This window comes from Poecilia reticulata, chromosome 1 (assembly GCF_904066995.2).
Source record: "Poecilia reticulata chromosome 1, P_reticulata-male-v2, whole genome shotgun sequence".
In the NCBI taxonomy this organism is placed as follows: domain Eukaryota; kingdom Metazoa; phylum Chordata; class Actinopteri; order Cyprinodontiformes; family Poeciliidae; genus Poecilia; species Poecilia reticulata.
The window spans coordinates 4,429,788-4,441,264 of NC_088830.1; the positions used below are offsets into that span (position 1 = coordinate 4,429,788).

Sequence of the window (11,477 nt, forward strand, 5' to 3'; positions counted from 1 at the left end):
AACTGTTCCATATACAGTGAGGCACAAAATTATCTAAGCAAGTTCATCTTAACTTCTTCAGAACATTTACTTGTAGTTTCTGTATTTGAACATCTGTCAGTCATTCCATTCAGTCACTCCATTTCTTTAACTGGCGGGTTTGTTTCCCAGAACACGTTTTGGATGGGTTTAGGAGCCTGCTGTATCCTGCTGATTCCCAGCATCGTCTTTTCCGTCAAACTGGCCAAATACTACAGACGGATGGACACAGAGGACGTCTTCGAAGAGTGAGTCCAAGAAAAAAAATTTGGTTTTTGCGCCTTCACCCGTAGAGGAAAAATATTTTCATTCCTGCTATCAGAGATTCTGGGTGTTTTCTGGCTGAGCTCAAATTCAAACTAACCCGACATATTTTCTGTCTCCCTCCGTCGTTCTTTTTCTTCTTCTTCTTGAACTGCTGATTCTCCTCTTGTTCAATCCTGGTGTTTCCTCCAGATACTCTTATCCGTGGCTTGTCACTCTTTAATGTCGCTCAGCTTTTCAACGCCTTTTGCCTTTCATTCTCACCATTTGGATATTTTGGACCTTTCATACTTTTCCGACCGGTTTCCCTCAGGATCAGCTCACTCTCTTTAGCTTCAGGAAGGTGTTCCCTCTCGCCTTCACCCCCCTTCATCACCCCCTTCATGTTGTAGTAGGGCTAAAAACAGGTAATGTTGGGAAACGTGTGATTTCAGTGGAAAGGTATGAGCAGTGCTGTGAATCAAACTTTGATTGTCTGCATGTGGTGGAGGGAGTTCCATCTGCAAATCAAAAAGAGTTTAATAAAATAAGTTTTTTTTATTTATTTATAAAGACGTCCTCATGTGTGTGTGTGTGTGTATGTGTTTAGCGCTCCCTATAATGACACACTGACTTGGTTCCCTCGGGCCTCGGCTCCACCAAGTGAATGGTGACCTGCAGGATGTGTCTTCCCTGTTAGAGGTATTTATGACCAGCGAAAACCCTTCGTCTGACCATCACTAACTCCACTGACTGTCCATCAAACCATCCTCCTTGGTTCGGCTTCGTCCTGCTGCCCGGATCTATCTTTCATCATCATCTTCACCGTATTTCTTCTTCTCGCCCTCTTGATCTTTTTTTTCTTAAAATTTTAAGTAAAAGTCAAAGGGGAACAAAGTTTCCATCTGATTGTGTCGTAGAAATTAGTCATGAGTCTCAACTTTTACTGAGCAAAGTTGTAAATTAGCTGTTTTATGATGAAACTCAATGTTTCTTTCTCTTCTCACATGGACCACTTTGATAAGTTTCCTACCTTTATTTTTCTTTTTTTGGCCACCATGAGTCATAGCTAATGCTTTATGTGCTTCTCTTTGTTATTTTACAAAACTCTGCAGAAACGTTTAATTGGAATAAATCAGAATGAGTCTGAAACCGATCAGTCTCCAAACTCTAAATCAGTCTAAGGATAATTCTTCATCAGAGATAAAACAAAGGAGCAAATTTGTCTTTATTCTCCAATGATTATATATTTTCATCATACAGAAAATAACAAGAGTCAAGAAGCGTTTATCCATCCATCCATTTTCTATACACCCTTGTCCCTAGCGTTTATATTGAATTGAATAAAGAATTGTAGGAGTGAGTAAATGTTTATTTATTCTGATTAGAAAACATATTAAAGAGCTTATCACTTTTTCAAAGCTCTAAAGAAATGGAATTTAATGCATAGTTCTGGGCACTAACTAAACAATGGAGTTGGCTTTTCCAACATTTGGGAAAAGTTGAGGATTTCTTTTGGTTTGACTTTGTTTCCTTCCTTCCTTGCTCCACAGTGGACAGGAGAACTGGAACTGATCAGTTCTGTGAAGGTGAGCGCTCCCTTTTTAAACTCTCCTCTTCTAGACTCTGATGTACAACATCACAATAGGGACACTGTAGATAGAAAAAAAGCAGTACTCCACCAAGAACCTCTAAAATTTTGGGCATAATCTTAATAATGTCATGTGTTGAGGTGGAGGTGGCGAGAGTGAACCTCCACCTCAAGGTGGAGGTTCACCTCTCAATCACCAGATTGAGAGGTGATGATGATGATTGGTTTAATAGACAGTAGCTCAAACAGTCCAGTTCAGGCGGCACGGCACACAACAAACAATAATGTTCTGGAAAAAAAAAACAAGGAAATAGCTGAGTTTCAAAAGTGGAAAATTACTTACTTTTAAAAATCAAAAAATTTCCAAAATTTTACATTTTTGTTTATTCTAAATAATAATAAAAAAACAAACCTTCTGAGATTTCTAGGAAATTTCTGAGCCAAATCTTTTGGCAAAAATGTATTCCTTTTTTTGTTGTCCATCTACAACGCCCCCAATATTCCTTCATATTGATAACCGTCTAACCCATGGCTCCTTTCCATCTTTTTTCCAGGATCCCTGGGATTTTTCCAGCATTTAGATCACCTGAAGCTTCAGTGAAACAAAAAAAGGGAATAAAAATCAACAATCAGGAAGAGTGTGGTGGGGCTTCCCACCCCCAGCGCTCCTTCAGCTCCTCGTAACAGAACCTCTGAAGGCCGTCGTCTGCAAACTCATGAAATCTTCTCTTGGTCGCTCCAGCAACCTTCTAGCTTCTCATACTGTAGAAATCTCAGTTCCTGCATCATAACAGAGAATTAAGCCTCATCTACATCAGTTTTATCATGACAACTGAAGTCATCATTTTATACACTTTCAAAACTTTTGAAAGTTTTATATATTTTTTGTTAATCTTTGTTTTATATAATGTTAGTCATGTTTTTTGTAGATTTATGGGTTTTTTTCTCTCTGTGGATATTTGTATCATAGCTTAAATTATTTGGGATGATTGCGTACATGTTTAGGGAAAAGTGTAAAACAGCAACGTCAGGGCAATATGTTTTGCTCTATTATTAAACACATTAGTGGATAACTAAAAAAATAAAAGATATACTCCTTCATAAAATAGGAAATTAACTTAATAATGGCTTAATGTGAAGTATTTCTGATCACCAGAGCTTTAATTTGTCTTCTAATCATCATGAATGTCTGCAGAAAACTCTGGCCCATCCATCCATCCATCCATCCATCCATCCATCCATCCATCCATCCATCCATCCATCCATCCATCCATCCATCCATCCATCCATCCATCCATCCATCCATCCATCCATCCATCCATCCATCCATCCATCCATCCATCCATCCATCCATCCATCCATCCATCCGGACAAAAAGCCTAAAATGTCAAACACCTGCTTTGCTAGTAAAAGGTATATTTTAGTTTGTAGGATAACATTGTAATTGAGATTATATCTTACATTTGAGATTATACCAAGAATATTTTTGGATGACTCAAATATTCATTGAAGTTTTTATAACATTTATGGACATATTTTCTTTTCACAACCAACCAGGAAACAAAGGGGATTCCCAAAATGTTGAACTATGCCTTTAAATATTGAACAAGTTAATTGGCAGCTCCAGTTTATCCCATAATAAGAGAGAAAAACTGCTGTTGTTAACATTACATATGCTGCTTTTTAGCATGATGTTACGTAAGTACTTTTGGACGGCTAACGCGCAAAGGCAGCGTAGCCCATGGTAGTCCATTACAGCAAGCCCTGTTGCCATGACAACAGAGGTCTAAGGACCAAAGAGACATTTTTGGAGTTTCTCCAGAAGGAGCTAATCTGTGAATAAAAGCTTGAGTCCAACTTGAGTCTTTTGTGTTTCTTCCTTTTGACTTTTTAATGTGTGGACCAGAAATTGTTACAACTGTTCTGAAGGTCAGATATTGAATAGTCTTAAGTACTTAACTCTAAAAAAAACTATGAAATTCACACACCAAACTACTTCTTTGTGAAACGCTAGTAAAAATGTTGTTAAAGGGTTAATAGAGGAGCCATGTTGTGGTGACTTCCTGAAGGCGGAGTTTCAGAAAGAACAGAGGGTTTTAAAGAGTCAGAGGCCCAATTTCAAGGCGTTAAAAGTATAAAGTAAAATTTCTTTTAAGTCATATTTGACATATGTAGCATTTTTATTACAACTGAAGGTAACATGATTGTTCTATAAAATGGCACTCTGTGGCTGAAAAACACATAAAACTGTCCCTTTAAAAGAAATGGCTGTTACATTGTGGTTGCTGCTGGGGTCTGTGAAGACGTGGGACAACAAAGCTGCAGTCAACTTAATAGTTTCACTTAGAATAAAAGTAAAAAAAAGTTCATTTCAGATGAAAAAGTGATTTCTAAGTGAACTGAACCAATAAAAGTTGTCATCACCAACCCAAATGAATTAAGTGAGCTGAATGTAAATAAGACCCCAACATCAACTAAGAGCAAATACTCTTTTTAGAGTGTAACCACATGTAAAGGGGGCAGCAGAGGTGGTCAGAATCTGCATCTTCAAAGACTAATTACCAACCCGTCCCTGGAAGCCAAATTAAACACGTCGCCTCCCAGAGCCAGAAACTTTATGTTCAGACTCATGTCTGGTGACGCAAAAATCCCCAGATGGGAGTTCTGCTGGAGACCCACGTTGGACTTTTCTACGACTCTTTGAGAGAATCATCGCTGCACAAATCGAAGGAGATTTTAAAGTTTAACAAATACAAGATAAAACTAAAGCTGGTGATCTCTACAGCCCATAGGCATCTTTACCTTATTAGCAGTTTTACACTGATGCTTTGTCAAAATGAAGTCAACTTTTAATTGTAAGAACATGATAAAATATGATAAAAACTAACCGTGCGTGTCATCAGCCATACATCAGCTGTCGACTGAATCCCCAATGCAGTTTTAATTCATGATTTCATTTACAAACAGAATAAAATGTTATTCAAACCAAATTTAAAAAAAATTGTTTCCACAGTCCTTGTTTCTCGTGAATTACCAACCACAAGCAGATCTCATTACAGCTGGCTTAGAAAAATCTATGGATTACTTTAATAGAACGTGTCTGACTAAGTGAATCAGGCTGAAGCATCATGTCATGCCCCGAGCTTAAGAAGCTTAAAAACATTTAAGAAACACCATTTTAAAGGTTTTGGGATTCCAATAAAATACAGTTAGAGCCATTATTCACAAGTACTAAAACAGAATAGAGTTGTACCTCCAGAGAAGTAGACGTCCTACAAAAATGATGCTAAGAGTCAATCTTTTCAATTGATCAAATAACTGCGGTATTTCAAAAATAAATTCCCTCAGAAAAACTCTTGTTGTTAAGCTTTGCCGCTAGGTGTTTGTTTTTGTAATTGTTGTTTTACCCTATAAAAACTGGTTTAGCTCACAAAACTGCAAAGGAAATACTTTTTTGCATCACGTGATCAACAACCAGATGTTTCCACTGGTGCAAACCATGAAGAAGAAGACAGGAAGTAGTTGGAGGATGATGTTTTCTACTGATCTATCACGTCAGTGTGATTTTAATTGACTTTCTTATTTAATGGAAACACGGCAACTACGAAATTGTATTTTATTTCGACATTAGCAGAATATTGTCAAAGTTTTGAAGACATTTGTAACAGAAACACATTTATTGACTCCAGGAAGTAACAAAAGAGACAAACAACATATAAAGCACTCCAAAGCCCTGCTTGCCTGTTTTATACAGTAAGAATGAGACTATAAGCAAGAGCTGGTGAGAGTATTAAGTATTTTCCAACAAACATCTGGATAAATTTCATGATTCTTTGGGATCTTTAATGCGCTTTTCCTTTTGTACCTTTTAAACCAATCATTTCAGAATTCAAACATGGCGGTGTTAGTGTGGTGATGTGGGGTTGTTTCATTGCTTCAGTACCTGGATGACTTGCCATAACTGATAAAACAAGAATTTCTGCCCTCCTGCAGAAAATCATAAAGGAAATATAAAAGTGATGTTGTCCCAAAGGGTTTCACAACCAGCACTTGCTTTTTCACACACAAAAAATAAAATCACTCTCTTTTGTAGATGCTCAAGCTAAATCTGGTCTCATATTGAAATTATTTGATGATCTTAAACATCCTGAGCCTGACAAAGAAAAAAAAAAGGAAGAAATCTGTAAGAAGGCAAATATTCTTTCAGGATTTTAGCTCCAGATTCCTGCTGCTCTCCTTCTCATCAATGGTCAATAGACCTCCTGTTCCCCAACATCTGGGCTCATGTGTGAGCCTCTCTTATGCCTCTTGCTTTTCATCAGCTTCTCCTGTTTCTCCTGTGGTTTCTGTGCCCTTTTCCTCTTCCAGCCATCTCGTCGATCATTTTTAAAACGTCCCTCACGTAGCTTAGTAAGTGGAGGAGGAGTTTACAACTGAATCATGAATAAAACCATCTGTCAAGCTTGCAAAGCTTGCATTTGCATGCCTTAGGAGCAAACAGCGCTGTGCCCCGCAGCAGCCAAGAGCCTAGCTTTGCCATGAGGACCAGGATGAAACTTATGATGTTGCCGCTGCTTTTGGTGGCAGCTGTTTGTGGATCCAACGTTCAAAGCAACGACAGCAGCAATGACAGCAAACAGCGGCAACAGCAGTCCATCGTCTGGGACGACACCATCAGATTCATCACCAAGACAAAGGACTCATGCACCATGGGGGTGTCAGCAGCGGGAAACTTCACTCGTCTGCGTGTCTCCTGCAGATCCCCGAGCCAGGCTACAGGGCGCTCCTACTACTGCGACTTCCAGGGCCAACCGAACCAATGTGGAGCCTACAACAAGAACCCTCGGCACTACTTCGTCCAGATGATGTGGGAGTTGAGGAAGCTGAAGAACGCCTGCCAGGGAGCCAAAATCTACCGCCCTCATATGTGCAGGAAGTACTCTGACGAGGCTCAGATGACCTTCATGACCTCCTGGCCCAAGACTTCAGCTCCAAAGCCTCCAAAGCCCGGCCAAGAGCAACGCAAACCAGCAGTGCCAGCAGTGCAGTACAAACCCACCGCTACCCATAAACCCACAAAACCGCAGCCTCAGCTAGTTAAACCTCTGCCGGGCAGAGGCTCCCAGGGCAAGAGAAGCACCCCCAAGCCGGCAAAGACCGCTCCCCGTCCCACCAAGGAGCCGGTGTCCAGGTCGTCCCGCCTCGCCACGGAGTACTGCTGGAAGAGCTTCCATGGCCTCTGCAGCTATGTCATCGGCTGGTTCCTAAACTGAGATGCAACTCAGGTGGGTGAAGGAAAAGTTAAGACAAAGGGGAAGGCAGAAGTAAAGTTTAATCAGTGGTGGACAAACTGCTCAGCTCTAGTGTTTGAGTAAAAGTATGGTTACTCACGGTCAAATCTTACTCAGCTATTTGTTCAGTCAAAGGTTTACTCAAGTTATTTTCTGAGTGCGTATCCAGAGCCTTGAAACTTGTTGAAACCAAGTAATGATGTACTGATATGTAGAAACGCTCTGTTACAAAAAGCTTACATCATCTGTAAAAACTTAGCATAAAAATTCAGCTTTTTTCTTTAAAATAAAAAACACTCTAACTCTAAAAAATAATTAAAAAAGGAGAATTCTTAACTCCCCACAATTGAGATAGTATTTTTTTGTATTTACTGACAAAATTTGTGTGGTTAAGTCATTTTAACTTTCTCTGTATAGCCATTGTTTGTTTTAGCATTACAAACATCAAACCTGGATATTTCCATGTTGGCGCTGTTTTCTTTGACCTTAGTTCTGTTTGAAGTTCTTTAAAGAGCATGACCTAATTCTAAATCCCAGATGTGAACGGGGACTCTGATTGGTTCTTCTTGCAAGGAGCATAGCGTGTGGCCAATCGCATTTCAGTAAAGAAAATGAACTATAAAGTTTCGCTGAACCAAAAGGAACGAATAAACGACTAACTTTCTCAAAATGTGAAAGTCACAGGTTTGCCAAAAAATGTATACTCAAGTAAATAAAAGATATTCTAAATGTACTTAACTACAGTATTCAAGTGTACTTTGATATTGTCCACCACTGAGTTTAACACCAGACTACTCTTTTTTTTTTACTTTTACTAGAACAAAATCTAATTTTAAGGACATTCTTTGCCCTTTTTTCAGATTGGAATTACTAACCTGACAACACAGACTCCTATCTTTGAACTCTCGTCACAAAATCATCTGAAAATTAGTCATCAAGAAATGATAGTAACATGGAAAGAAACACAATGAACCAAAGAGAGAAGCTTGCCTGGGCGTATTTCTGTTGTATTTCTGTTGCTAACGTTATCCCAGATGTCATGTAAATGTTTCAGTAGCATGTATTCTGAGCAAAGAATAAATAGAAGAGTGGCGACCTCTCGTCTCCCGTGTGGCTCTGTTGCTCCTGGTGCCTGCGCTCATACTCTCAAAGACGTCTTTGTGTCCATCGCCGCCTACTGTAACAACATGGCCGCTGCCGGCCAGCCGCTGGGCTCGAGGAAGTTGTTAGCAAGGCAGACAAAATCAGTCCCTGAAGGTGTCTGAGAGGAGCCAGCCGCCTTGCATGAACAGAGGAGATCTGTGTTGAGGCTCCAGAGGGCTCACACACACGCACGCACGCACACACACGCACACACACACACACACACGCACACACGCACACACACGCACACACACACGCACACACACACACACATGTTTGCGTGGCTATCTTTGTGGGAACTTTCTATTGACTTCTGTTCATTTCTACAGTCTAAACTTTACCCTTATTCTAACCCTAATCCTTACCAAAACTAAATTCACACCGTAGTCCTAAATCTGACCTCTGACCCAAAAACACTGTTTCCCTTGTGGGGACCAGGCTTCGGTCCCCACAAGGAGCAGTGGGTCCGCATAGCGTAGTATGTGTCAGGAAAATGGTCCCCACAAAGTATTACAAACAAAAGTATTACAAACAAACACGCACACACACACACGTTTGTATTCCAACCCCTGTTGGACTTTTTTATTGACGTCCATTGATTTTTCCCTAACTATTACTTGTCTATTTTTAACCATAACCAAAACTTAATCCACTAATCCTAAATCTTAATCCTAAATCAGCATGCCACCAACACGACATGGAGGGCTTTGTTATTGTCTTTCGGTCTTTCTTTTGATAGCCTGGATGGGGTCTTATAGCAGCTCTTATAGCAGAAAGACTTGAACACACTTGCAATGTGAGAAGTATCAAAAGGTGATAGTATATTCCTTTTCACAAAGGTGGCAAATTCTTTTTACTGTGACTATTGCAAGTGGAAACACACCCTTTGTCAACACATTTCCATGTTTCATCTTATCTACAAGTTTACCATAGCAACAACTGATAAGGGTCAGAGTCCGCTTTTATTTGTTAGGAAGTGAATTCAGCAAGTCATTCTCACTAGGAGAAATGGCGCAGGCAGGAGTTCAGCTGGATCGGGAAAGGTTCTCCTGTTCCATCTGTTGGGATCTATTGAAGGATCCGGTGACTACATCCTGTGGACACAGCTACTGCATGAGCTGTATTAAAGACCACTGGGATGGAGAGGACCAGAAGGGAATCCACAGCTGTCCACAGTGCAGGAAGACTTTCAATCGCAGACCTGACCTCCAGAAAAACACCCTGTTAGCAGAGTTAGTGGAGGACCTGAAGAAGACTGGACTCCGACATGCTCCAGCTGACCAATGTTATGCTGGAACTGGAGATGTGGCCTGCGATGTCTGCACTGGGAGAAAGATGAAAGCTGTCAAGTCCTGTTTATCCTGTTTGACCTCCTACTGCCTGAGAGACCTCCAACCTCACTATGATGCGCCGCCTTTGAAGAAGCATAAACTGATCCCTCCGACGAAGAGGCTCCAGGAGAACCTCTGCTGTCGTCATGACGAAGTGATGAAGATCTTCTGTCGTACTGATCAGCAGTCCATCTGTTATCTCTGCACTATGGATGAACATAAAGGCCATGAAACAGTGCCGACTGCAGCAGAAAGGGCTGAGAAGCAGAAGGAGCTCCAGGTGAGGCAACAACAAATCCAGCACAGAATCCAGAACAGAGAGAAAGATATGAAGCTGCTTCAACAGGAGGTGAAGGTCATCAATGTCTCTGCTGATAAAACAGTGGAGGACAATGAGAAGATCTTCACTGAGCTGATCCGTCTCCTCCAGAAAAGAAGCTCTGAGGTGAAGCAGCAGATCAGATCCCAGGAGGAAACTGAAGTGAGTCGAGTCAAAGATGTTCAGGAGAAGCTGGAGCAGGAGATCAGTGAGCTGAAGAGGAAAGACGCTGAGCTGGAGCAGCTCTCACACACAGAGGATCACAACCAGTTTCTCCTCAACTACCCCTCATTGTCAGCACTCAGTGAGTCGACACACTCATCCAGCATCGACGGTCGTCCTCTGAGACACTTTGAGGACGTGACAGCAGCTGTGTCAGAGCTCAGAGATAAACTACAGGACATCCTGAGGGACATGTGGACAAAAGTCCCACTGACAGTCCCCCTGGTGGATGTTGTCCAGTCAGAACCAGAACCTAAGACTAGAAATGACTTCTTGAAATATTCAAAAAGAATCACTCTGGACCCAAACACAGCAAACAACTTTCTGTTGTTATCTGAGGGAAACAGGAAAGTGACTTTAGTGGAAGAAGACCAGTTTTATTTTGATCATCCAGACAGATTCACTAACTGCACTCAGATCCTCAGCAGAGAGAGTCTGACTGGGCGCTGTTACTGGGAGGTGGAGTGGAGGGGGACGGAAGTGGATTTAGCAGTTTCATACAAGAACATCAGCAGGTCGGAAGGTGACAGTGATTTTCGAAACACAGACAAATCTTGGACATTATATTGTCACAGACAAATTTACATATTTTATCACAACAGAGTAGAAACTCGAGTGTCAGTTCCGGTTTCGTCCAAAGTAGGAGTGTATCTGGATCACAGAGCCGGTGTTCTGTCTTTCTACCGCGTCTCTGGAACCATGACTCTCCTCCACAGAGTCCAGACCTGCTTCACTCAGCCGCTGCATGCTGGAGTTGGGTTTTATAGTTATGGGGACTCTGCTAAGTTTATTGAACTATAACGGACAGAAGTGATCAGAGGTCTCCGTCATTGTTGCTAAGTGCTCAGTGTTTGGCCATTTCCTCTCTGCTCAGAGATCAGTTGTCTTTAGGGAGCCACTTTGTCTTTTCTTGATCTTGGGTTTAGATTGAGTGCTGCCCCCTTCTGTTTCTGTTCAGCAGCTACCACTGCTCCAGAGGGTTTATTCACTTGAATTCATTTTATTTGTTTACTGTACAACTAAAAACCAAGTAGAGAAAACTAACAACTAAGATAAAAGTAGTTCAGTTATTTATTGATTTCTCAGACCAAATGTTATTGTTGGAGCTGGGATGATCAAAAGAAACATTCAGATTCAAACAATGAATTTATTGAATTTCTGCATAAATTTGTTGTATGTGAGTTCACCAACAGATTCATTACTATGTTCAAAGTTAAAGTCAGACAATGAGGTTTGTTTCATTTTGAACAAGAATGAAATTTCCGTTGATGTTTTGTTTTGTTTTGTTTTATTTTATTCTTTTTTATTAGTTTAAGTAC

At 40.7% G+C, this 11,477-nt stretch overlaps 3 protein-coding genes across 15 annotated transcripts in view; all 3 read left to right on the forward strand.

Annotated features, from left to right (window-relative positions):
* Positions 1-3,714, forward strand: part of prom1b (prominin 1 b) — a 39,269-nt gene extending 35,555 nt beyond the window's left edge. For 8 of the 13 annotated variants that reach the window (XR_014090369.1, XR_014090386.1, XR_014090376.1 and 5 more), the window contains 4 exons: positions 151-266; positions 872-963; positions 1,815-1,850; positions 2,407-3,714. Coding sequence is in view for 5 of the 13 variants with exons in the window: in XM_081614159.1 (XP_081470285.1) it covers positions 151-266; positions 475-505 (147 nt within the window). In the remaining 8 variants the exon portion in view is untranslated. Of the gene's footprint in view, positions 1-150; positions 823-871; positions 964-1,814; positions 1,851-2,406 lie in introns of those variants that run through there. The other 5 variants (XM_081614194.1, XM_081614267.1, XM_081614301.1 and 2 more) reach the window with 3 other exon arrangements.
* A 2,625-nt stretch (positions 3,715-6,339) lies between these two features.
* On the forward strand, positions 6,340-8,238 carry fgfbp2b (fibroblast growth factor binding protein 2b). The gene is made up of 2 exons (XM_008401706.3): positions 6,340-7,137; positions 8,004-8,238. The coding sequence occupies exon 1, from the start codon at positions 6,391-6,393 to the stop codon at positions 7,123-7,125; it is 735 nt and encodes a 244-aa protein (XP_008399928.1). The 5' UTR covers positions 6,340-6,390; the 3' UTR covers positions 7,126-7,137; positions 8,004-8,238.
* An 82-nt stretch (positions 8,239-8,320) lies between these two features.
* On the forward strand, positions 8,321-11,168 carry LOC103462597 (tripartite motif-containing protein 16-like). The gene has a single exon (XM_081614389.1). The coding sequence runs from the start codon at positions 9,295-9,297 to the stop codon at positions 10,957-10,959; it is 1,665 nt and encodes a 554-aa protein (XP_081470515.1). The 5' UTR covers positions 8,321-9,294; the 3' UTR covers positions 10,960-11,168.
* Positions 11,169-11,477: the final 309 nt, after the last annotated feature.

What these genes read in the sequence shown, in the direction of transcription:
- fgfbp2b (XM_008401706.3), top strand. Translation starts at nt 6,391, where the DNA reads ATGAGGACCAGGATGAAACTTATGATGTTGCCGCTGCTTTTGGTGGCA.
- LOC103462597 (XM_081614389.1), top strand. Translation starts at nt 9,295, where the DNA reads ATGGCGCAGGCAGGAGTTCAGCTGGATCGGGAAAGGTTCTCCTGTTCC.